Below are 27,266 nucleotides of genomic sequence, written 5' to 3'. Positions count from 1 at the left end.
TTACAATTAGAAAAAAAAAACCAGTCTGTATGTATATAATAGGAGGGCCAACTGCAAGTGTTTCAAGGGGTACGATAAAAAGTCAAAGATGGTGACTGTGATGGTGTGATACACACACACACACACACACACACACACACAGTCAGGCACAAAGAGTCACAATTATATAAGTTCCAGTTAAGAAGATTTAATGCTCAAGCCTATACAGAAGGTCAGCATTAAATCGGTTGCTAGAAAAGGATCGGCAGAATTCAAAGGGGGTGGGACTTGGAGTGTTTGTGGCCATGTAACGATTCTAGGCTAAGTCCTCTTTTGACTCTGCCCCAAGTTTAAGGGGAAATTTTCAGATACTGGGAACAATTGATCAGTGGAATAGCTTGATTCCCAGAGTTGCGGGTGCTCCATCAATGGAAGCTTTCCAAAATAGACAGGACAGCCACTTGACCTGGATGGTATAATGTCTCCTGCCTTAAGCAAGGGGTTGGACTAGAAGACCTCCGGGGTCCTTTCCACCCTTATGATTCATATGAGAAACTGACTATTAAATGTCTGCAAATAATGAATACAGGTGGTCCTCAACTTACATCAGTTCATTTAGTGACCGTTCAAAGTTACAACAGCACTGAAATAAAGTGACTTTTGACTGTTTTTCACTCTTACGACCATTGCAGTATCCCCATAGTCACACGATCAAAATTTGGATGCTTGGCAACTGACTTGTATTTATGACAGTTGCAGTCTTGCAATCTTGCGATCACCTTTTGTGACCTTCTTACAAGCAAAGTCAATGGGGAAGCCATATTCACTTAACAACCATGCTACTCGCTTAACAACTGCAGTGATTCACTTAACAATTGTGGCACCAAAGGTCGTAACATGAGGCAAAACTCACTGAACAAGTGTTTCACTCAGCAACAGAAATGTCGGGCTCTTGTGATCGTAAGTCGAGGACTACCTATAATGAATTGGTGGGGTTGGACTAGAAGACCTCCAAGGTCCTTTCCAGCACAATATTTCTATGTTCTCTTCTCCTACACTATGGTTTTTATACAAGTCCATACCTCTGCTCTCTTGATTTTTTTCACTAGAAAAAAATCTAGCTGTACTAGATTGTACTATAGCTGTACTTCTCCCATCATATACATATACATACATACATACATATATACACACACATACATATGTGTGTGTGTGTGTGTGTGTGTGTGTGTGTTCCAGCATAACTATGGAACGCCTCAAGCAATTTTCAACAAAACTTGGTACACAGATAACTTACTCTCTGGAGAAAAATACAGTGGAAGTAAGACACCCTTAACATCCCTCGGTGTGTGTGTTCTGTTAAGATACAGCCTGTTGTGCCATAAAATCTCTTCTACTGTACAGTGCAGTGGAGTTGCCATGGTAATGGCTTCACAGTACTCCACAAGGGGGCTCCCTCTGGTAAGGGGGAAAATCTAACATTAGAAATTACCATATGTTTGGTCCAGACATTTTCCCCCTATAAATACATACCAGGGCAATGCCAGGTTATTGGCTAGTTGTAAATATACTGTAACTGAGAACTATTGAATTTTTTAATGTCTACTGCAGGTTAGGGACCCAGAGTCCCATTTCCAGAATATGTGTGATGTGGGCTAAAGTAAACTTCTCTCAAGTTCATACTTCAACTGACAACTCCATTCTCTTCTCTGAATAGAAGTGATAATTGCAATAAATCCAATGAGAACACTGCAGTTAGGTAGCTGGAAACTACCTTGTTTACTAGCCACCATAAAGAAGGCACCAAAAAACCCTCCCTCTCCTACTGGCCATCTATTTTTACTGGTGGATTCAAGTGGTTGTGAAAATAAGGTCTCTAGGACCTCCTCAAGGCTGTCTGATCAATCAGCGACTGCTATATTTACACAATACACTCCAATTGTTCAACCAGCAATCCATTCTCCAGTTTCATATAAATACATTAAATAAGCTCACCAGAGGTTGGATTTGTACAGGGTGCTAAGCAACCAGAGAACAAATAAGCTGTAACCAAGGTTAAAACAACCCAGCATGTTGAATGAATGCAACTGCTTGGTTTTCAACTGGCTTGGCAAGAGTGTATTGCATAAACACAAGGAAGGAGATCTTTGCCGAGGGAGTGCAAACAAGGTTTGTCCTTTGTGTTACTTTAAGGTGTAAATACTTTTGCAGATTGAAAATCTCTTTGTGGGGATCATAAGCCTGAATAATTTTTGCAAGACAGCATTCTAACACAATTGTTACTTTCCAGATGTTATTCTTTCCTTCTACGGATTTTATTTTGTATTACCGTATTTTTTGGAGTATAAGACGCACCTTTTTCCCTCAAAAAAGAGGGTGAAAATCTGGGTGCACTGAATACAGCATTTTTGGCCTCCCAACCCCCCCCCCCCCTTCACCAAAATGGCCATGCATAGCTTTTAGGAGGCTTTCAGGGAGCTCCTGGGGGCTGGGGAGGGCAGAAATGAGCAAAAAAATGGGCTGTTTTTTGCTCATTTACCCCCCCCCCCCCAAGCACTCTACAAGTCTCCTAAAGGCTATTCATGCCCTTTTTTGGAAAAAAAACCCGCCCATTTTCACGAAAAACAGGCCATTTTTGGAGGTTTGCAGAGTGCAAAAAAAATTATTTTAATTTGCCTCTTCAAAACCTTGGTGCATCTTATACTCTGGTGCGTCTTATACTCTGAAAAATACGGTACGTGTACCACCCAAACCCATAATTAATAATTGGAGTCGATTTGATCTAGTGAGTAAGGCACAAGGCTACGGAGTGGTGTGGTGGCCTAGAGGTGGAGCCACACAATCAGGAGACTGTGAGTTCGATCCTAGGTAGAGGCAGATATTTCTCTCTCTGGGCACCCTGTGAATATATCTGCTGTACAAAACTCCGCACTGGCGACTGGAAGGGCATCTGGCCATTGAAACACTCTTGTTTGCTCCATTCAGTTGCCCGGACTGCACCCCGCAAGAGATTATGGGGTCATTAAATGAAGATGATGATGATTAAGGCACAAGGCTAGAAACTAGGAAACCGTAAGTTCTAGTCCCGCTTTAGGCATGAAAGCTGGTTGGGTCTGTCTGTATTCGTGTCAAGAGCACCGTCAAAGCTAACTACTGGTCCTTCCAGGTTGGAAGGTTTGCTTGGTGATAACACGATTGCCCAGGGGATGCCCGACTGCCAAAAGTAATGCAATCTTCAGGGATGCTCCTTTCATGCTCATCCCCCCCTCCCCAGCTGGTTGGGTGAATTTGGATCAGTCTTTTTCTCTCTCAACTTATGTCCCAGAGTTCTTGTGGGGAAAATAGGAAGAGGAAAGAATATTAAGACATGTTCGCCGCCTAGAGTCATTTATAAAAATAACAAAAGGTGGGAAAGAAATAACAGAGTTCAGATAGTTTATATATTTAATGCAATAATAAATCCATAAATGGTTACAGAAACGATTAGAAATGGTCCCAGAAAGGCAAGTTATTTTATTCTCTTTAAAGGGAAACCATCGCAAGTCAAAACGCACACAAACTTTTCACTCCAAATCATCTGCTTTAAAAATCTTACACAAGTAAGAATCGGGAACAAGCATTTCCAAATATGTTTTCAATCATTTCTCTACCACCCCCCTCCCCGGCCACTCCATGAAGCTCCCAATCTCTCCGCAAGAGAAACCTTGAAATATGGTTTTTAATCTTTCATCTCTGAAATCGAAGGAGGTTTCAATGAAGCTACGTCCGCGAGATCATCGGATGGGGTGGAGGGTTCAGAGAAAGGAAGCCGAGTCTCTTTTTGGAAATGGGCAGCCTGGCCAGCCAAGTCAAATAAATAATTTAATCAAATAAATAAATGAATAAATAAAGCACCCCAGTATATTTATTTATTCAAGTCCTTGTTTGGTTCCTGTTCCCTCCTCGGGCAGAGTCGAGTCTTCCTGGGCCCAAGGAGATCGTCCAGAGGAAAGGTTAAGTGGCTGTGTGATTGTTCTGAAAAAGGCAAGAAATGTCCCGGTGTCAGATTTTGCCTGCCGTTTCTCAATCTTGCCTTACATACAAGATAACCCTCGATTTAACGACCGTTCAAAAGTAATAACATCACTGAAAAAAAGTGACTTACGGTATGTTTTTCACGCTTGCAACCATTCCAGCATCCCCATGGTCATGGGGCCAAAATTCAGACATTTGACAACTGACTGGTATTTATGAGTTGTATGCGATCCTCTTTTGCGACTGTCTGACAACAGCAATAGCACTTAGACTTATATACGGCTTCACAGTCCTTTCACAGCCCTCTCTAAGTGGTTTACAGAATGAGCCTCTTGTCACCCCAACAATCGGGGTCCTCATTTGACCCACCTCGGAAGGATGGAAGGCTGAGTCAACCTTCAGCCTGGTGAGATTCGATCTGCCAAACTGCAGGCAGCCGTTGATCAGCAGAAGTAGCCTGCAGTACTGCCCTCTAACCACTGCGCCACAGCGGCTCTCAATCAAAGCCAATGGGGGAGTCTGATTCACTTAACAACCATGTTACTGACTTAACAACTGCCCTGATTCACTTCACAACTGCGGCAAGAAAAGTCATAAAAATGGGGCAAAACTCACTTTGCAACTGTCTCACTTAGCAACATAAACTTTACAATACAATAATACAATAGTAGAGTTGGAAGGGACCTTGGAGGTCTTCTAGTCCAACCCCCTGCCTAGGCAGGAAACCCTATACCGTTTCAGACAAATGGATATCCAGCATCTTCTTAAAGACTTCCAGCGTTGGGGCATTCACAACTTCTGGAGGCAACTTCTGTTCCACTGATTCATTGTTCTCACTGTCAGGAAGTTTCTCCTTAGTTCTAAGTTGCTTCTCTCCTTGATTAGTTTCCACCCATTGCTTCTTGTTCTACCCTCAGGTGCTTTGGAGAATAGCTTGACTCCCTCTTCTTTGTGGCAGCCCCTGAGATATTGGAACAATGCTATCCTGTCTCCCCTGGTCCTTCTTTTCATCAGACTAGACATACCCAGTTCCTGCAACCGTTCTTCATATGTTTTAGTCTCCAGTCCTCTAATCATCTTTGTTGCTCTTCTCTGCACTCTTTCTAGAGTCTCCACATCTTTTCTACATCGTGGCAACCAGAACTGAATGCAGGTTTTGGGTTAATTGTGTTTGTAAGTCTGAATTGGGGGGAATGAATCACAGTTGATAATTTGGTATACGCCTGTCTAATTTTTCCATGGCTATCGCACCATCAAGACAATGTGATAAAGCAATGAAAGCTTAACTAGCCGCCAGGAATCTATTGGCTGAAACAGAGGACATTCAAAACACCGTGGACTAGCTTGGTGGGCAGGAGTAGATTGGGGTAAACATCTTTGAGCTCCTCAATTAAGGGGAAAATGGTAATGGAAGGGAAAGCTGTATCTTTCCATCCTGACCCTCAATTAAAGTACCTCAGGCCTTCCAAGCCTGCATTAAGTACTACTTATTAGAGAGCACTCTGCTTTATACCAGTAGAAGGAACCCAGATCAACAGGTATAACATTAGACTGGTAATCAAGTAAACAATAAAAAACAAAAGAAGAGAGAATCAAGCTATTCTCCAAAACAGCTGAGGATAGAATAAGAAGCAATGGGTGGAAACTAACCAAAGAGAGAATCAACCTAGAACTAAGCAAAAATTTCCTGACAGTGAGAACAATGAATCAGTGGAACAGAAATTGCCTCCAGAAGTTGCGAATGCTCCAATACTGGAAGCTTTTAAGAAGATGTTGGATAACCATTTGTCTGAAGTGGTGTAGGGTTTCCTGCATAAGCAGGGGGTTGGACTAGAAGACCTCCAAGGTCCCTTCCAACTCTATTCTATTCAATACCCCAATCAAGGAACTATCAACACAGACATATAAGTTAACACTAAACAGCAGCCTAATCAAGAATCCACTAAGCACAGATGAGACAAGCCACTACTATATAAAAAATAAGATCAAACCCCACTCACCTCCCAGCACTGATGATGTTACCTAGTTTGGTAATGAAATGTCTACAAGAAAAACCACCAAACTCAGAGAGCACCAAGGTTCTCGCGGATTAACAATCTCTTTATTCTATCTTTTTTATTATTCTAACTTTGTTCAACTTGAAAGTAGCCCCTATAAAAAGTCATTCCGATTCCCTACCCTGGGAATTCGCCCACATTCGGAGGCTGCCAAGTTCTGCTCCTGTTAAGGATTCAATGCTTTCACTTACCTTTCAGGTCAGGACAAGAAGGCCTTCATGCTGTCCCGAATGGCCCCTCTGCAGATGGGGCAGCGCCTCAGATTGGGAGCACATTCAGCGCACACCACTAGATGGCCACAAGGAACCAGCACAATGGACACATCTTTGTCCATGCACACCTTGCACATCCGTTCCTCTTGAAGCCGGCGTAGTTTTTCTTCCATGCTGGTGGTGGATTCTGAAAAGAGAGGAGAGATCGTTTAGGAAGGCAGTTGGGAGTTGGATTAGCAATAGCAATTAATACAATAGTTGAGTTGGAAGGGACCTTGGAGGCCTTCTAGTCCAACCCCCTGCCTAGGCAGGAAACCCTATACCGTTTCAGACAAATAGCTATCCAACATCTTCTTAAAGACTTCCAGTGTTGGGGCATTCACAACTTCTGGAGGCAATTTCTGTTCCACTGATTCATTCTTCTCACTGTCAGGAAGTTTCTCCTCAGTTCTAAGTTGCTTCTCTCCTTGATTAGTTTCCACCCATTGCTTCTTTTTCTACCCTCAGGTGCCTTGGAGAATAGTTTGACTCTCTCTTCTTTGTGGCAACCCCTGAGATATTGGAACACTGCTATCATGTCTCCCCTAGTCCTTCTTTCTCTTAAGCTAGACATACCCAGTTCCTGCAACCGTTCTTCATATGTTTTAATTGGACTTCTATGCCACTTCACAGTGCTTTTTACAGCTCTCTCTCTCTCTAAGGGGTTTACCGAGTCAGCCTGTTGCCCCCCAACAATCTGGGTCCTCATTTTACCCACCTCGGAAGGATGGGAGGCTGAGTCGACCTCGCTCTGCACTCGCAACCTAGGACTACGAGACACATTGAAAAGTTTGACCCAGTGATCATGAGCTCAACTTTAAATTTATGGAGAACATATTGGGATATTGTTTGTGCACATAGGTCAAGCAGCTGCGTCCCATTTTTCTGGGGGAAAGTTGTTATATATGGAGTTATTGTCTTGCATAAGAAGCTTAACAACTAGATTCACCAAAATAGTATACAGTATGTACCAACTTTATCTCAAAGGTGCTTTTTTTTAAAAAGGCAACAGCGCTTTGTTTTTCTTTGAAGACATTTTGCTTCTCATCCAAGAAGCTTCTGCGCCTGTGCGCAACAGTGAAGGGATACAGGGCAGAAAAACATCCTGCAGAAAGCACAGCTTCACAACACGGTCCTTTCAGCAGTTCCAAGAAGGCTCCTCACCCATTTGCACCACTCAGGTGACCCTGAAGACACAGATAAACCTCCAAGTGGCCTCAACGACCCTCTAAAAAGGATGCAAATGACCAGCTGTCTGCAAGGAATATAATGTCAGGCCTGCAGTTATATTCCTTTTTAGGATCTTTGGCCTGCCACACTCTCTATTATTCATTATGCTGTTTCATTAGTGTAGTAATTGGGAGGGGGAATAGAAAGGAGAGGAATTGTGGAATGTGTTGTCGTCATTCCTTTCTAGAAGCCCAAGGTCATCTTTTGTCTCCGCACTTCTGCACCTGACCGGAACCAGCTGGGTGGAGATGCCAGCGTGGCCGAAGAAGATTGGACCATGTGATGGATTTATGGGTGTGGGGATAAGATCATGAACTTTCAACTGGGTGGAATCCCAGGAAGCTTTTAGATTTGGGATTCCACAGTTCGATGCCAACATGTCTGCCTTATTAAATTGGAACTTTAAGGATAGCTCTGCCTTGGACTCTGATTTAATTCTGGATGATATTTGGAACGCTGACATATAAATCCTTCCATTCCCCACCATCCAGTCAGAGCTGAAGGAGCTACTTGGATGAGAAGCGAAATATCTTCAAAAGAAAAACCAAAAAGTCTAGTTGCCTCTTGAAAAAAGCATCCCATGAGCTGGATGGGAATCTCCATAGACATGTACCAACTTTATCCATCAAATGTCATAGATAAAATGAACTATGAGTTTTATCATTCACCATGTTGTCAAGTAACGGTGAAACACATATGTCGCAGTGCTTCTCAACCTCAGAGACTTTAAATGTGTGGACTGCAACCCCCAGAATTCCCCAGCCAGCACATTAGGAAGCCTGAAGCTAAAGAAGAATGCTTTTCAGTAGCATTCACCTTTAGCTTCATGCTTCCTAATGCTTTGTGTTACGTAAGAACAGTGCTTGTTCTCGTGTTTTCCAAGAAGAAGTAAACCCTAGCTGTTCTAAGAAGTAGAAGAGGAAAGAAAAGAAGAGGAAGACCAGATGCCAGGATGGATGGACTCAATTACCGGGGGGAAAAATGGCTATCCTGTTGGAAGACCTGAAGGACATCGTTGGGGATGAGTCAGAGCCTTTATTGTTATGGTACATCATGTATACAACGGAATTGGTTAGATCCTCCTGGAGAAAAATTATCTCCATGGTTGCTAAAAGCTGTCACTGACTTGATATGAGCGTGGCTGGGGCCCCTCCAATTAGCGTTCCATCTACCTGCTCAACCCGAATGGGACAGGCTAGAGGAGTTGTGCTTATGCCTAGTTGCTTGACAATCGATCATGATTCCAGGTTAATACCATTTAATTTGATTTAGACTGACAAGTATTTCATTAACTTGAACTCCCCTTGCAGTCTGAAAGCAATCGGCAGTGGTCTGCCGATTGGATACGCGGAGAACATTGCAAATCAATTCAACAAAAGCCAACATAATTGTCCTGGTCCTTCACTCCCATCCCACACAAAGGTAATTCGGAAAAACAAAGCCAGCAACCTGGCATCTTACAGAGGCATTTTCTCCTGCTGAAGAGAAACTGGAAGTCTCTTTAAGAAGAAACTGGACAGTCACTTGTCTGAAATGGTATAGGAATCTTCTGCTTGAGCAGGGGGGCTAGACTAGAAGACCTCCAAGGTCCCTTTGAGCTCTACTCTGAATAATGTTCTGATTAAACAAGGGACTAATTTAAACACTTGTTGACATCACTCCTGCTCCTTCTGGCTTTGTTACTGAATGGAAGGAAAACTATCAAACGATCAATTCATTTAAAAGACTTGAAGAATTCAGGATCCAGGAAGAAGGCGGCTGAAAGAAAGGCTCTAAAGGCCACCAATTTTTGTACTTTGCAGCTAAGGCAGAAATTATTCAGCTTAATTTATTCAGCTAAAATTAATCAGCTTCAGCACTTGAAGACCAGACAAGGAACAATGGATGGAAACTGAACAAGGAGAGATTCAACCTAGAAATAAGGAGAATTTTCTGACAGTGAGAGCAATCAACCCATGGAACAGAAGTTGCCTTCAGAAGTTATGGGAGCTTCATCACTGGAGGCTTTCAAGAAGAGATTGGACTGCCATTTGTCAGAAATGGTGGTAAGGCAGCGATGGCGAACCTTTTTTGGCTTGCGTGCCATAAGTGGGGGTCGTGTGCGGGTGTGCCGCACCCATAATGCAATGCATGACACACACACACACACACCCAGTGCGCATGTGCACACTACAGGCGCGACACCCAATTTTTTGCATGCTTTTTTCGCCCTTCCCAGGCTTCAGAGGCTTTATAGGAGCCTGGGGAGGGCGAAAACAGCCTCCCCCGCCCCCCCGGAAGCCCTCCGGAGGCTTCAGGGACCTTCAAAATGCTCGGAGGGTCGTTTTGAGCGCTCCGAAGGCTTCAGGAGGCTTCCCTAAAGCCTTCGGAGTGCTCAAAATGAACTTCCGAGCAAACAGCAAACTGGAAGTCTGTTCCCGAACTTCCGGTTTGCCCGTAGAGGTGGTTTTTTGCGCTCCGGAGGCTTCAGGGAAGCTCATGAAGCCTCTGGAGGGCCTCCGGGGGGGGAGGGGGAGGGGGAGGCTCTTTTAACACACACACCCAGGCTCCTATAAAGGCTCTGGAGCCTAAGCAGAGTGAAAAATGGCTTTAAAAAAGGGTGAACTCAGCTGGCCAATGCACTGGCCAGCTGACAGGGCAGCGCCTCGCATGCCCTGACAAATGGCTCTGCGTGCCACCTGTGGCACGCAGAGCCATAGATTCGCCATCATTGGTATAGGGGGTGGGGTGGGGGTTAGACTAGATGACCTGCAAGGTTCCTTCCAACTCCCTTAATCTGTTAATCTAATTCTAATTCATGTACACCACCTTTGTGTTGACACAGAGGAGAAAAGATGCTTTCAAATTGATCTGGAATGTGGAAGCACCCAAAGTCACGACCAGTGATTTGATTTCTAGCAATAGCAGTAGATGGTCCACTTCGGGGGGAGGGGGAGAGAATCTCTGTCAGGATATGGAACTGGAGATACAGTCTTAGACAGAACAACCAAAGAGAAGGACAGCACTCATAGCAGACGACTGCAAAATGAGTCAACAGTGTGGCCTGTGAAGCTGTGAAGGAAAACAAAATTCTGGGATGTATCCCTAGAGCAGTGTTTCTCAAACTTGACAACTTGAAGATGTCCGGACTTCAACTCCCAGAATTCCCCAGCCAGCATTCGCTGGCTGGGGAATTCTGGGAGTTGAAGTCCAGACATCTTCAAGTTGCCAAGTTTGAGAAACACTGCCCTAGAGGGACCACTAGCAGGATAAAGGATATCCTAGTGCCAACAAAAGTGCCTATAGTCAAGGCTATGGTTTTCCCAGTTGCAATATATGGCTGTGAAGGTTGGGCCATAAGGAAGGCTGAGTGCCAAAGAATGGAGGCCTTTGAACTCTGGTGCTGGAGAAGACTCCCGCGAGTCCCTTGGACTGCAAGGTGATCCAACCGGTCAGTCCTTGAGGAGATCAACCCTGACTGCTTTTTAGAAAGCCAGATCCTGAAGTGGAAACACAAAGACCTTGGCCACCTAATGAGAAGGAAGGACTCACTGGGAAAGATTGAGGGCAAAAGAAGAAGGGGATGACATAGAATGAGATGGCTGGATGGATGGAGTCACGGAAGCAGTAGGCATGAGCTTAAATGGACTCCAGAGGATGGTAGAGGAGAGGAAGGCCTGGAGGAATGTTGTCCACGGGATCGCGATGGGTCAGACATGACTTCATAACTAACAGCAACAGCAACAAAAATCCCACTTTATGGGGCGATGGGCAGATGCCATGTGGAATACTGTGTCCAGTTCTGGAGACCTACTAAAAAAAGATATCGATAAGATCGAGAGAGTCCAGAGACGGGCAACAAAAGTGGTGCATGATCTGGAGGACATAACGTGTCAGGAGAGATTGGAGGAACTGAATATGTAAAAAAGATGTGGAGACTGTAGAAAGAGTGCAGAGAAGAGCAACAAAGAGGATTAGGGGACTGGAGACTAAAACAAATGAAGAATGGTTGCAGGAACTGGGAATGTCTAGTTTAATGAAAAGAAGGACCAGGGGAGACATGATAGCAGTCTTCCAATATCTCAGGGGTTGCCACAAAGAAGAGGGAGTCAAGCTATTCTCCAAGGCAGGAGAAGAAGCAATGGGTGGAAACTAATCAAGAAGAGAAGCAACTTAGAACTGAGGAGAAACTTCCTGACAGTTAGAACAATTACTCAGTGGAACAGAAGTTGCCTCCACTGGAAGTCTTTAAGAAGATGCTGGATAGCCATTTGTCTGAAACGGTATAGGGTTTCCTGTCTAGGCAGGGGGTTGGACTAGAAGACCTCCAAGGTCCCTTCCAACTTTGCTATTGTATTGTATTGTATATGTACAGCCTGGAAGACAGGGGGACTTAATTGAAAGCTTTAAATATATTAAGGGAATGAATAATGTTCTAGAAGGGAGTATTTTCAATATTAAGCCAAAAACACAAACATGGGAGCATAGCCTCAGAATGACAGGTGTGAAGTTCAAAAGTCATGTTAGAAAATATTCGTTCACCAAAAGAGTCGTAGAAGCTTGGAACCAACTTCCAGCAAAGGTAGTAGGTCAATCATCAGTAGCTGAGTTGAAATGTGCTTGGGATCTACACATGTCCATCATCTGACAAAAATTTAAAAAAATAAAATTTAAAGAAAAACCCTCAAAGGGCAGACTCAATGAACCACTAGGTCGTTTTCTGCTATCAGTTGTCTATGCTTCCAATAGATACTAGTAGCAAATAATAGTTATTTGCTCCTAGCGTTTGCTACTAGTAACACAACTTGTTACTTTTTCTTTGCCATTGTTCTCCACCTGCAGGAATCTTTTACCTGGCTCACGGGAGCTTTCTGCTTGTGTATGTCTTCTCACTCTCCAAGGATCAGGTTCTCTTTCCATAGACTCTGTACGAATATGTGGAGAATAAGAGAGAGCGTTAAAAGACAACGCTTAGAACTGCCTTCGTTCAAAAGAAGATTCGCGGCTCAAAGACATTTGCAGAAGTCGCCTAAAATAAGTACCTATACAGTTGTCCCAAGGTGGCTTTTTCAAAAGGCAACTGGACTTTCTTTGCTTTTCCTTGGAGAGGTTTCACATTCTCATCCATGAAGATGGATGAGAACGGAAGCAGCTTCTTGGATGAGAAGCGAAACGTCTTCAAGGAAAAACAAAGAAAAATCCAGTAGCCTTTTGAAAAAGCACCTTTGGGGACAACCATGAGAATCTGTGTAGACGTTTCCCTACACAGTTCAATCTTCAAAGGATGCCATCAGAAGAAACTTCTGAATATGTGCTTTGTGTTGAAATACTCGCCAAAAATAACAAGATCCTTCCCTCGATTTTGGATTATCTGCGCACCCATATGCCACCCTTCCATCAACAGTGATTTTCATTTCTGCTGGAGGCAAGTGGTGCGCAGTGACTTCTTGGAAACAATGGCAACAGTGGAGGTGCAGCACATAATGGATAGTTATTCATTGTTGTAGTTTTCTTTAGAGGTTTTTCCATTTGCTGTTAGAGCTAAAGCTGCCAAGAATGGGAGTTTAGGGAAGAATCTACATGAGGAATAGTCACATTACTCAATTCACATGTTACAACTGGTGTATTAAACAGATTCAACTTTTTAAAAAACCCATACAGCTGTGTAAATTACAAATTTCCAAAGTACGTATTTTCTATATAAAGCTTTGACTTTGACTAAATATGATACTTAAACTGCCTTATGCGGCATTCAGTTTTGGTCACCACGATGTAGAAAAGATGTCGAGACTCTAGAAAGAGTGCAGAGAAGAGCAACAAAGAGGATTAGGGGACTGGAGACTAAAACATATGAGGAACGGTTGCAGGAACTGGGTATGTCTAGTTTAATGAAAAGAAGGACTAGGGGAGACATGATAGCAGTCTTCCGATATCTCAGAGGTTGCAACAAAGAAGAGGGAGTCAAACTATTTTCCAAGGCAACTGAGGGTAGAACAAGAAGCAATGGGTGGAAACTAATCAAGGAGAGAAGCAACTGAGAACTGAGGAGAAATTTCCTGACAGTTAGAACAATTAATCAGTGGAACAGAAATTGCCTCCAGAAGTTGTGAATGCCCCAACACTGGAAGTCTTTAAGAAGATGCTGGATAGCCATTTGTCTGAAACGGTATAGGGTTTCCTGTCTAGGCTGGACTAGAAGACCTCCAAGGTCCCTTCCAACTCTGCTATTGTATTTAAGGCTTACATCCCAATGCTTTTTTGTTACCTTACGTGGAACTTTTGAGTTTGTTTATTCCAATCAAGTATTTCAGTGCATCTATTCTCTCCATTTTCTCCTATTAAGTCAGGGGTGTCGAGACTTGGCAACTTTAAGACTTGTGGACTTCAACTCCCAGAATTCTGGGAAGTCCACAAGTCCACAAGTCTTAAAGTTGCCAAGTTTCGACACCCCTGTATTAAGTGGAAGAGTGGGCTGACCTAGTCCATACCACTCCATATATATGTAAACACGCACGAATAATCTAATTTTGATGGATAATGGACAGTTTATAAATCTAATAAATAAAAAATAATCTGTGAACTGCAAGCCAGTGTGGCAATGCAGCTTTCAAGATGGGAGAAATTTACTTACACTTTTGTCTATGGAGATTGTTAGTCATCCAGGTCATCCTACTCACGAGGGAGGCCACACGCTGGACCTTGTCTTTGTCTCTGGCCAGTGGACGAGTGATCTGGGAATAGGGGATCTAGCCATTATTCCCCTGTCATGGTCGGATCACTCACTTCTCCGGCTTGACTTCCCTGGTGCTACCCCCCACCGCGAGGAGGCAGAACCGGAAGGCATTAGATGGTTCCGCCCCAAGCGCCTGATGGAACCAGATAGGTTCCAGACGGAGCTTGGGCCACCTCCTGTGGACCTGACCCGCCCCCGAGTAGAGGACCTGGTGGACGCATGGAATAGTGCGACTACCGGGGCCCTAGACCGGGTGGCGCCTTTGCGGCCTCTCCTGCGGCGACGAACCACCCTGGCCCCTTGGTTTACTGAGGAGCTAAGGGTGATGAAATGCCACAAGAGACGCCTAGAGAGTCGTTGGAGATCCTCCCGTTCCGAATTTGACCGAGCACAGGCACGAGCCTATTTGAGGACGTACCTCGTGGCACTAAGAGCGGCCAAACGTCAACATTGTGCCGCTCTTATTGCGTCCGCAGATAACCGCCCTGCCGCCCTGTTTCGGGTGACTCGCTCCCTCTTGTTTGAGAGACCGCGGGAAGCCCCTTTACAGGGCAGAGCAGAGGAGTTTGGGAAATATCTACAGGACAAAGTCGCTCAAATCCGGATGGGATGGGCCCCTTTCAGTGGTCCAGTAGAGACGCCCGTGGCGAGTCTTGAGGGACCGCTTTGGGAGGAGTTTGACTCGGTTGCCATCGAGGATTTGGACAGGTTGCGTGGACGTCTGCGACCCACCACATGTTTATTGGACCCGTGTCCCTCCTGGCTTGTACTGGCATCCTGGGAGGTTACGCGCGACTGGCTCCTGGGCCTAGTGAACGCCTCGTTGGGTGAGGGGTCTCTACCGGCCGCCTTGAAAGAGGCGGTGGTGAGGCCCCTGCTCAAGAAGCCTTCCCTGGACCCAACGGACCTAGTCAATTATCGTCCAGTCTCCAACCTCCCTTTTTTAGCGAAGGTTGTAGAGAGTGTGGTGGTACAGCAGTTCCCACGTCACCTGGAGGAAAATGATTATCTAGACCCGCGCCAGTCCGGCTTCCGACCCGGGCACAGCACGGAGACGGCCTTGGTCGCATTGGTTGATGATCTCTGGAGGGCCAGAGATAGGGGTTGTTCCTCTATCCTGGTCCTATTAGATCTCTCGGCGGCGTTCGATACCATCGACCATGGTATCTTGTTGCACCGGCTAGAGGGGCTGGGAGTCAGGGGCACCGTCTTACGGTGGTTTGGCTCCTACCTCTCTGACCGGACGCAACGTGTGTTGGCAGGGGAGCAGAGTTCGACCCGGAGGTCACTCACATGTGGAGTGCCACAGGGATCGGTGCTCTCGCCTCTCCTGTTCAACACATACATGAAACCGCTGGGCGAGATCATCCGTGGTTTTGGGGTGGGATATCATCTGTATGCTGATGATACTCAGCTATACATTTCCACCCCGAACCACCCCAATGAGGCCGTCGAAATGATGTCCCGGTGTTTGGAGGCCGTACGGGTCTGGATGGATGGCAACCGACTAAAACTCAACCCTTCCAAGACGGAGTGGCTGTGGCTTCCGGCCCCCCGGTTCAACCAGGTGCTTCCATCTCTGGCCATTGGGGGCGTGCAACTAGCCCCCATGGAACAGGTGCGCAATTTGGGCGTCCTCCTAGATGCCTGGCTGTCCATGGATGACCATGTAACAGCCGTGGCAAGGGGGGCGTTCCATCAGGTCCGCCTGATGCGCCAATTGCGCCCCTTATTGGACCGGGATGCCCTACGCACAGTCACCCATGCGCTAGTGACGTCTCGCCTGGACTACTGCAATGCTCTCTACATGGGGCTTCCCTTGAGATGCACTCGGAGACTACAGTTGGTCCAGAACGCGGCCGCGCGGGTGATTATGGGGAGGACTAGATACTCCCCTGTAACACCTCTCCTGCGCGAGCTGCACTGGCTTCCTGTGGTCTACCGAGTGCGTTTCAAGGTTTTGATTATGATCTTTAAAGCGCTTCATGGCACAGGACCTAGTTACATGCAGGATCGCATCCTGCCCCACACATCCCTACGACCAATTCGCTCACACAGAGAGGGACTTCTCCGGGTGCCGTCCGCCAAACAGTGTCGGGGGGCGACACCCAGGAGCAGAGCCTTCTCTGTGATGGGCCCAGCCCTGTGGAATGACCTCCCCCGTGACATCAGGATTATTTCCGATCTCCGCTCCTTCCGTGTACAGTTGAAGACCCACCTCTTCCAATTATCTGGCCTGGCTCAACCGTAATTTTTCATATTCCTCCTGACTGTCTTTTTTAAATTTTAAATTTTTATTGTATATTGGGTTTTTTATTATTGGGGTATGTTAATGGTTTTAATTGTCTAAATGTTGTAATCTATTACCTCCTCCGTGCATGTAAGTCTTTGTATATATGTATGTTTATGTGTTTGTACACACGTGTTACGTTTTATATGTCCTAGTGTACGCCGCCCCGAGTCCTGCCTGGAAAGGGAGCGGCTAATAAATTCAAATTTATTATTATTATTATTATTATTATTATTATTATTATTATTATTATTATTATTATTATAGTTGTCTCAAAGATGCTTTTTTTTTTAAAGGCAACTGGATGGTTTTTTTAGGAAAAAGTAGATGTTTTGCTTCTTATCTGCTTCTCAAATGTCTTCTTCCTCAAACAACAGTCTAGTTGTCTTTTTTTTTAAGGCACATTTGAGATACCTACACTTATTGGCACCCAACAAAAATGGGAACCTTTGTTTTGTTCCTCTAGTAAAGAGAGAATTTTCCAGTTTTTGCTCACAGATAAGCTAAGTGACATAATACAGATGGAAAGAATGGAGTTCGGTAGTGTCCATGGTGAAAATGTTTTTTACCTGCAGAGAATACTGACTTATGAAGAGGAGAATTACACCTCTTTGTCCATGCAAGGTTTTTTTTTTTTTTGAACAGGTCTGATTGATAACGGAAGTATATACTCTTGTTAGAGAGACCCCATGCTGTCATTCTACTTATATATTTTACATAACAAACATGCTCTGGAAATCACTAGTTGCTCATCTTTGGAGATGGCCTTAGTCTGCACCAGGCTTTTAACAGCATGTCAAGGGTTACAATCACCCCACATGATTGAAGCCAGGATTTTTTTTAAAAAAAGGACAAGGGGTCAGGTCAACAACTACATTTAAATCAGAGGGGATTCCCTGTTCAAAAAAAAAAATGGGAGACAACAATCTCCAGGGAAGTCACAGAAAACACAAGTCCACTGAAGTGTGCTTAATGCGTGCTTAAAGTGTGCTTAATGTGTGCTTAAAGTGTGCTTAATGTGTGCTTAAAGGAGCAAGATTTTACAGGCATATATACTGCACCTGGCTTAAGGAAAAGAACAAGGATGAAGAGATACTCCAATGAGGTATGTTTAACTTAAGAGAAAGAAGGACTAGGGGAGACATGATAGCATTGTTCCAATATCTCAGGGGTTGCCACAAAGAAGAGGGAGTCATACTATTCTCCAAGGCACCTGAGGGTAGAACAAGAAGCAATGGGTGGAAACTAATTAAGGAGAGAAGCAACTTAGAAATAAGGAGACATTTCCTGACAGTTAGAACAATTAATCAGTGGAACAACTTGCCTCCAGAAGTTGTGAATGCCCCAACACTGGAAGTCTTTAAGAAGATGTTGGATAGGCATTTGTCTGAAATGGTATAGGGTTTCCTGCCTAGGCAGGGGGTTGGACTAGAAGACCTCCAAGGTCCCTTCCAACTCTGCTATTGTATTGTACTGTATTGTATTGAGGGCTTTAAAACTTATTTCTCCAAGCTTCAGCATCCCATTATACTAAACTGTCCCACAATGCCCTGATCTTTACCTCCATGAGCATTCTTCTTTTTAGTATTTAAATTATTATTAGTTTATCAAAATATAAAATACAAAGAAAAATGAAAGTAAAGGGAAAGTGAGGGAGGGAAAAAAAGAAAGTGAAAAAGTGTAGAGTAAAAGGGCAAAAATAAATAAAAGCATTGACTTGCAACTCCTTTTAGCACGGTAGAATAAGGTAATAACACACAGCCTCAACTTTCTGTTAATACATATTAATATAGGCTAGTCATTTCTCTAACAACAAAACTCGTTTCATTACAAACATTACTGTATGATCAGAGCAGATGAGAGTCGGTGGTAGGTCTTGTGCCTTCTGCTTGGCTGCTAATTTGATCCCAAAGGGCCAGTGGGTTTCAATTTATTTTACTACTGGTTTGCTCGTGCGTGCTGTGCGCACATGCGCAGAAGCGTTCAGGTGAGTGGGTGGGTGGAGCCTCCTGCCACCACTACTTGTTCACCCGATCCGGGGGGCAAAGTAGCAGAAACCTACCTCTATGGCCCTTGTTCAAACACAGTTGGGTAAGAGCTTCCATCTCTTGGTATTCAGCCTCAGGCCCACCCCAGGATGGGGGGGGGGGGAAACCCACCAAGAGAGCATTTTGCACCACAGTGAACAAGGGTGGGCAAACTGGCTCCCATTGCAGTTAAATAGCAAATGCTATATGACCAAGCAAACCAAGCTAAGGGTGGTATTTTTGCTTCTAGCTTTCCTCTTTTTTGGGGATTGATATTCTTGCCTAAATTCTCACAATATTTAGCCCTGGCATCTTATCTCCTTCAGGTTTAATACCCACCTTTGTGCTGCGCTACTCATAAATGTTCCCCTTCCTTGAGCTCTAATATTTGCATACTGTGTTTCTGGGCAATAGATTGTGTTGCAGCTTTTAAAGAGGGAGAGTTGTTCTTTCTATACAGGTAGTCCTCAACTTATAACCACAATTGGGACCAGAATTTCCATTGTTAAGTGAGCAATTGTATGACCATTTTTTGCTGTGGTTGTTAAGCAAATCAGGCTTGCTTCCCCCAATGACTTTACTTGTTGGAAAATATCTGGGAAGGTTGTAAATGATGATCACATGACCGTCCCACCCCCCCACCCCCATTGAAACCATCATTAATACAATTGCCAAGGGGGCTGAATTTTGGTTACATGACTGTAGGGCTACTGCAATAGCTTTAAGTGTGAGAACCAACTTCAAGTCAGTTTTTTTTCCCCCAATGCTGTTTGAAAGGCTCTGAGTTGTAAAGTGAAGGACTACCTGTTGCTGATACTAAAAAAATCCCACTAATATACAATACAATACAATAGTAGAGTTGGAAGGGACCTTGGAGGCCTTCTAGTCCAACCCCCTGCCTAGGCAGGAAACCCTATACAATTTCAGACAAATGGCTATCCAGCATCTTCTTAAAGACTTCCAGTGTTGGGGCATTCACAACTTCTGGAGGCAACTTCTGTTCCACGGAATAATTGTTCTAAGTGTCAGGAAATTTCTCCTCAGTTCTAAGTTGCTTCTCTCCTTGATTAGCTTCCACCCATTGCTTCTTATTCTACCCTCAGGTGCCTTGGAGAATAGTTTGACTCCCTCTTCTTTGTGGCAACCCCTGAGATATTGGAAGACTGCTATCATGTCTCCCCTAGTCCTTCTTTCTCTTAAGCTAGACATACCCAGTTCCTGCAACCGTTCTTCATATACTGTTCATATACTGTTGCTGAAACTAAACATGTACATTATAGGGTGGAAATAAGTAATCCATCCATCTAGATTGTCTAAAATGCAGGATTATGGGATACTGTGCAAATAGTGCTGGGGTGTCCTCCTGATGTTAAAAGACAGTTGCCTAAGAAGTCAGCACTAACGATAATGTTACCCAAATTAAGCAAGACTTAAACCTCTTTTCTATAAGAGCACCTACCACGAGAGCTTTCAGAATAATCTTCAGGCCAATGCAAGTCGTCTTCCTGAAAACCAAGACAAGATAGGTGTCACCAAGGAGAAAACTGTATTAATTGCTAAGGTATATACAGCCACCAAACTCACAGGTTCTGAATGGCATAGAGATTAAAAGCAAATATTAAAAACAAAACAAAGGTTAATTGTCACAGCAAAGATACAGTACAAAACCAGGACGGAGCCCAACATTTCCACTGCTAAGACAGTCAGTTGTTAAGTGAATTTTGCTCCATTTTACCACCTTCCTTTCCATACTTTCTTGTTCAGTGAATCAACGGCAGTTGTTAAGCTAGTAACGCCGCTGTTAAGTGAATCTGGCTTCCCTACTGGCTTTGCTTGTCAGGTCGCAAAAGGGGATTCCTAGGACCCTGGGACCTCGTGACCATCAGAAATATGAGCCAATTGCCAAGCCTCTGAATTTTGACAACGTGATGCTGCAACAGTTGTAGGAGAAACAGTCATCGGTAATTGTTTTTTTTCCGGTGCTGTGGTTAATTTTGAATGGCGACTATAAACAAATGAGGAAGGGCTGTGGGTACTTTACCTAAAACAGGCACTGAATGCCTGATGAGCAACTCCGTGACCCATTCCAAGGTCTCGGGGAAAATACAGATGTTCAGAGATTATTTAAAGACTTAGCAGGTTGGGGTAGTCTAAAGCTCTGGAGCAGTGTTTCTCAACCCTGGCAACTTGAAGATGTCCGGAATTCAACTCCCAGAATTCCCCAGCCAGCTGGCTGGGGAATTCTGGGAGTTGAAGTCCTGACATCTTCAAGTTGCCAAGGTTGAGAAACACTGCTCTGGGGCAAGTGGGGGAGGGATATTTTTCCCAAAGGGCAGGTGTTGTGCCAGAGAAAACACACTCCCTAGGTCCCGTTAGATACCATTGCTTAACAAAAAGGACATACAATAGTAGAGTTGGAAGGGACCTTGGAGGCCTTCTAGTCCAACCCCCTGCCTAGGCAGGAAACCCTATACCATTTCAGACAGATGGCTATCCAACATCTTCTTAAAGACTTCCAGTGTTGGGGCCTTCACAACTTCTGGAAGCAACTTCTGTTCCACTGATTAATTGTTCTAACTGTCAGGAAATTTCTCCTCAGTTCTAAGTTGCTTCTGTCCTTGATTAGTTTCCACCCATTGCTTCTTGTTCTACCCTCAGGTGCCTTGGAAAATAGTTTGACTCCCTCTTCTTTGTGGCAACCCCTGAGATATTGGAACAATGCTATCATGTCTTCCCTAGCCCTTCTTTCTCTTAAGCTAAACATATCCAGTTCCTGCAACGGTTCTTCATGTTTTAGTCTCTAGTCCCCTAATCCTCTTTGTTGCTCTTCTCTGCACTCTTTCTAGAGTCTCCACATCTTTTTTACATCATGGCGACCAGTACGATGAAAGATATGATATCATCAGATCTTACTGGGATGGCAGAAATGTGAAAGAGAGGCAGCCTCTAAGAGGACAGTCTTCATCACCCCATAATCCCTTGTGGAGCGGAGTCTGGGCAACTGGAATGTAGCTAGCAGAGTGGTTGTAATGGCCGGATGCCCTTCCGGTCACCAATACAGAGTTTTGTTCAGCACGTATATTCTCATGTGTACCCAGCGAGAAAAACGTCTGCCTCTATCTAGGATCGAACTCACAGCCTCCTGATTGTGGGGCAAAAGCTCTACCTCTAGGCCACTGCCCCACTCCAGTCCTAAAGAAAGGACAAACAGCCCCTTGAATGACAACCAGGTGCTTATGGGTCATCAGTGCAGCTTGCAGAGCAGAGGGGTAACATAGGCATAGCGGAGGCGCCCATCGCTGCTTGTGCTCCTGCATTCTGGACCATCTTCCACGTGGTCTCCAAGGATAGCTCCACCTACAGAATCCATTGCAATAATCCATGTGCAAGGGGACCAACGACATGCTTCCACCTGATTTATTACCGACATGGAAAATATCCAGCACCCAAAGGACTGTGGGCTCATCACCACTGGTGCTTTTTTCCGGGTTATTATTATTATTATTATTACTTGAACTTATTAGTCGCCCCCTCTCCCCACAGGGACTCGGGGCGACGTACAAAAGTATTATATAGCGTACAGAGGAGGTAAGAATAAATAAATAAGTTACAATACCTAAAAAAGTTAAAACCCCAGTGAAATTAACCCTTAAAAACTAAAATTCCAATTAAAAATGCCCTGGGCTGGAGAGGTTGTAGAATTATGCCAGGTCAGCTAGTCGAAACAGGTAGGTTTTCAGCTTCATACGGAAGGAGCGAAGGTCGGTTGTAGTCCTGATGTCTGGGGGGAGGTCATTCCAAAGGGTGGGGCCCACTACAGAGAAGGCCCTACTTCTGGGCGCTGCCCTCTGGCACTCTCTGGAGGACGGCACCCGGAGTAGTCCCTCTCTGTGTGAGCGGACGGGTCGCAGGGATGTATGGGGCAGGACGCGATCCCGCAGGTAACTAGGCCCTGTGCCATGGAGCGCTTTGAAGGTGGTAACCAGTACCTTGAAGCGCACCCGGTAGGCCACAGGAAGCCAGTGCAGCTCGCGCAGGATAGGTGTTATATGGGAGAACCTCGATCTCCCCATAATAACCCGCGCGGCTGCATTCTGGACCAACTGCAGTCTCCGGGTGCACCTCAAGGGGAGCCCCATGTAGAGAGCATTACAGTAGTCCAGGCGAGACGTCACCAGCGCGTGAGTGATTGTGCGCAAGGCCTCCCGGTCCAAAAGGGGCCGCAATTGGCGCACCAGGCGAACCTGGTGGAACGCCCCCCTCGCCACGGCCGCCACATGATCTTCCATAGACAGCCGGGCATCAAGGAGGACGCCCAAATTGCGTGCCCCTTCCACCGGGGCTAATTGATCATCTCCGATGGTCAGCGATGGCATATGCTGGTTGAACCGGGAAGCTGGAAGCTTAAGCCTTTTCATCCAGATCTAAGCAGCTTCCAGTCACTGGGGAAAAGACCCTGAAAGACTCCTTTGGTCAAGTTATACAGATCTTATACATCGATACATCTGAATATCATCAGTGCACTAGATCCCTACAGCATAGGATGATCTTATCATATAGATATTAAAGGAGAAGGGTGAGAGCACTGGGTCCTGATGCACCCTGTAATCCAGGAGCATTGGCTGAATCTCTATGCACTGACAGCCATAGAGAAAAAACAGAACCACTACATCTCCCATCCTCAAAGCCTTATGTTCTGACCTAAGCTTCCCCAGCAGCACGAAGCCAAGTCCTCGTCCCTATAAACCCCTTTTATTTAATTTACACTGAATTCCTCTCCAGCCAAGTCTTTCCTCTCCCGCAGTCTTTCAAGAAAGTTCACAATTACCGACCTTTATCAGGCTTGGAGAGTGGCCGGGCCGATATCTTTCAGATGCCGCAATACTTAGCAGGAATGCAGGAATGAACTAATGGTCTCCTGCAAACTCCACTCCCCTTTTGCTCCTCTGTTATTCCCTATGGGAGGGAACATTCACCATCCACCTGTGGCCTTACTCCCAAGTCCCAAGAAAAACGGAGGAGGAGCTTCCGGCGATGGCGGTCGCCTGTTTGAGCTCCTAGCTTACCGGGGAGCGCCCAACAGGGGTAGGAGGTTGCCGCCGGTCCCCATGGCATCGGGGGGCTGAGATTCGGATAGCCCGACCACCCTGGCGTGTTTGGGGCTTGTTTTAGCCTACCAGGGGTGGTCGGAGAAGCTTGGAGGCAAAAGGAGCGGAGCGGAGCCGAGAAGCCGAGGAAGGAAGCCGCGAGGCAATGGCGGCGGCGGCGCATCGCAGCTGCGCAGCGCGGCGCGAAGTTTGAAAGAGTTTGAAAGAGCTTGAAAGAGGAAAGGGGAAAAGGCAAGCCAGCGGCACCAGAGAGGAAGGGGAGGCAATGGAAGTTCGGGAGCCGCCTTACAACGCTAAAGGACACCAGAGGACACCGAATGGTGAGCAGAATGGGGAGGCAGCAGGGAACGGCACTGGGAGATGGCTGCGGTATTGGGTGTGTGGAAAGAACCGCAGCCAGGGACTCCCCCATAACAGCTGGCCGTATCCTGGCTGCTCCCATGCTCCCGGGAACTTGCTCTGGTGTCTTGATAATCTTGGAAGCGTTTCCCCAAACTGCTGCGAATGTTAAGAGAACTGAGAACTGAGACGCCGGATGGGGGGGTCAAGGTGAGGATGTTGGGAACCAGTAAGAAGAAGAAGAAGACCTTAAATAATGGTTGGGATGGCCTGGAACCTTAGAGGTCACTGGAGACCCGTGTTAGGGCCATGGATGAGCCTAACTGACTACCCAGACCAGACTAACTGACTGCCCAGACCAGACTAAGACTAAGAACAGCTGGGCTTAAAAAGGCCACCTCCCATTCACTAAGGAACCCACATCTGTAACATCTGTAACTACATCTACTTTTAACCACCTTGGACTGTCCCCCATTTGCTCCACTTTGGGAATATTTGAACATTTCCCCCCCGCCCTCTTTCCAAGTACTATCTGGATACTAAAGCCTCCAGCTTTAGTATCCCATTAAGACCTTAGCCCTCCGGCTATTGACTTTTACTACCTGCACCCTTACCCAATTGGGCTTTAATATTCTATCAATTTATTCAAGGTTAGACCTGCTCCGCCTGCGGGAGGCCCCTCTCTCGCAGGTATGGCCCTTGGCTCTTACAAGGGCCTGCCTTGATGACGGGTTTGTGAACCCCGAGAGGTGGAAGAAACGGAAGCTGAGGGGATTTTTAGTCAAATGTTTTACATTGTTTTTAGGGGGTTCCAGGGAGGGGGGGTGGGTGGGTCAGACCAGGAGCGATGTGAGAGCCGGGCCTCCAGGTGTGGTCGCGAACAGAAGGGGCGGAAGGGAGGAGGAGGGGGAGGACACCATTCCTATACAGGGCTCTTTAATTCCAACGGTCGCAGGGAGGGGCAGATACGAGGACAGCTTAAGAACCTACAGTCGGTTGGGAGACCGTGGTTGCTGGTTACACCCGGTCGCTTGTACCAACCCCCGCGTTCTAGGTGGTCAAGAGTTACAGACCCAAGGCCTGAGGCTGCTGTTATGCAATGCGAGGTCCGTTGTTAACAAGGCCCCCCTCATTCACGATCTAATTTTAGTGGGGGAGCCGGACCTCGCGGGAATAACGGAGACCTGGTTGGGCCACGAGGGAGGTCTTCCCCTCGTCGAAATGTGCCCACCAGGCTACCGAGCATTTCACCAGCCCCGGGCCCAGGGAAGGGGCGGTGGGGTGGCAGCAATTATTCGGGAGGACTTAGAGCCGAGGGAGTCTACTGTGCCACAGACGTCCGGATGTGAATCCCTTGTTGTGAAATGGGGGCCTGGGAGACAGTTGGGCCTGCTGATAGTATACCTGGCTCCTCGCTATACATCAGCGGCCCTGCCTGAACTCCTCGAGCTGATCGCATCGGTGGCGGTTGAGACCCCCAAACTTTTAGTGATGGGGGATTTTAACCTGCCATCGATGGGAGAAGCATCAGAGGGGGTTCGGGAGTTCATGGCTTCCATGACAGCCATGGACCTGACTCAAATGATTCAGGGCCCGACACACGAGGGAGGACACACTCTGGACCTTGTTTTTGTCTCTGGCCAGTGGCTGAGTGATCTGGGAGGAGGGGACTTAACCATCACTCCCCTGTCATGGTCAGATCACTCACTCCTCCGTCTTGACTTCCCTGGTGCTACCTCCCGCTGCGGGGAGGCGGAACCGAAAAGTTCCAGATGGTTCCGCCCCAGGCGCCTGATGGAACCTGATAGGTTCCAGACGGAGCTTGGGCCACCTCCTGTAACCTTGACCCGCCCCCGGGTAGAGGACCTGGTAGTTGCGTGGAATAATGCAACTACCGGGGCCTTGAACCGGGTGGCGCCTTTGCGGCCTCTCCGGCGGCAACGATCCACCCTAGCCCCTTGGTTTACCGAGGAGCTAAGGGTGATGAAGTGCCGCAAGAGACGTCTAGAGAGTCGTTGGAGATCCTCTCGCTCCGAATTTGATTGAACACAGGCACGAGCCCATTTAAGGACGTACCTTGTGGCATTGAGAGTGGCCAAACGCCAATATTGTGCCACTCTCATTGCATCCGCGGAGAACCGCCCTGCCGCCCTGTTTCGGGTGTCCCGCTCCCTCTTGTTTCAGAGGCCGCAGGAGGCCCCCCTACAGGGCAGGGCAGAGGAATTTGGTAAATATCTGCAGGATAAAATCGCTCAAATCCGGAGAGATTGGGTTCCTGTCAGTGATCCAATGGAGACGTCCATGGCGAGTCTTGAGGTATCGATCTGGGAGGAGTTTGACTTGGTTGCCATCGAGGATTTGGACAGATTGCGTGGACGACTGCGACCCACCACATGTTTATTGGACCCGTGCCCATCCTGGCTTGTACTGGCATCCTGGGAGGTTACACGAGACTGGCTCCTGGGCCTAGTGAATGCTTCGCTGAGCGAGGGGTCTCTCCCGGCCGCCTTGAAAGAGGCGGTGGTGAGACCCTTGCTCAAGAAGCCTTCCCTGGACCCTTTGGAGCTGGCCAATTATCGTCCTGTCTCCAACCTTCCCTTTTTGGCGAAGGTTGTAGAGAGTGTGGTGGCCTACCAGTTTCCACGACATCTGGAGGAAAATGATTATCTAGACCCGCGCCAGTCCGGCTTCCGCCCCGGTCACAGCACGGAGACGGCCTTGGTCGCGTTGGTGGATGATCTCTGGAGGGCCAGAGACAGAGGTTGTTCCTCTATCCTGGTCCTATTAGACCTCTCGGCGGCTTTTGATACCATCGACCATGGTATCCTGCTGCGCCGGCTGGAGGGGCTGGGGGTCCGGGGCACCGTTTTGCGGTGGTTCGGCTCCTACCTTTCTGACCGGACGCAGCGTGTGTTGGCAGGAGAAGAGAGGTCGACCCTACGCCCCCTTACTTGTGGGGTGCCACAGGGGTCGGTCCTCTCGCCACTCCTCTTCAACACATATATGAAGCCGCTGGGTGAGATCATCCGTGGTTTCGGGGTGGGATACCATCTGTACGCTGATGATACTCAGCTGTACTTTTCCACCCCGAACCACCCCAACGAGGCCATCGAAGTGATGTCCCGGTGTGTGGAAGCCGTACGGATCTGGATGGATGACAACCGACTCAAGCTCAACCCCTCCAAGACGGAGTGGCTGTGGGTACCAGCTCCCCGGTTCAGCCAATTAATTCCATCATTGGCCATTGGGGGCATTCAAC

At 46.6% G+C, this 27,266-nt stretch overlaps 1 protein-coding gene across 1 annotated transcript in view; it reads right to left on the bottom strand.

Moving 5' to 3' along the window:
* Positions 1 to 3,409: 3,409 nt before the first annotated feature.
* Positions 3,410 to 27,266, bottom strand: part of BIRC7 (baculoviral IAP repeat containing 7) — a 32,838-nt gene continuing 8,981 nt past the window's right edge. The window contains exons 5-8 of the mRNA XM_081949770.1: positions 20,020 to 20,065; positions 12,364 to 12,435; positions 6,242 to 6,449; positions 3,410 to 3,993 (exon numbers count right to left, since the gene is read on the bottom strand). Coding sequence (XP_081805896.1) covers positions 6,250 to 6,449; positions 12,364 to 12,435; positions 20,020 to 20,065 — 318 coding nt within the window. The 3' untranslated portion in view covers positions 3,410 to 3,993; positions 6,242 to 6,249. The remainder of the gene's footprint in view (positions 3,994 to 6,241; positions 6,450 to 12,363; positions 12,436 to 20,019; positions 20,066 to 27,266) is intronic.

The sequence above is a fragment of the Natrix helvetica genome (genome assembly GCF_964273705.1).
Source record: "Natrix helvetica genome assembly, chromosome: 3".
NCBI classification, from domain to species: Eukaryota; Metazoa; Chordata; class Lepidosauria; order Squamata; family Natricidae; genus Natrix; species Natrix helvetica.
The sequence above is the reverse complement of the archived record's forward strand: the minus strand, read 5'-3'. Positions and strand labels throughout refer to the sequence as shown.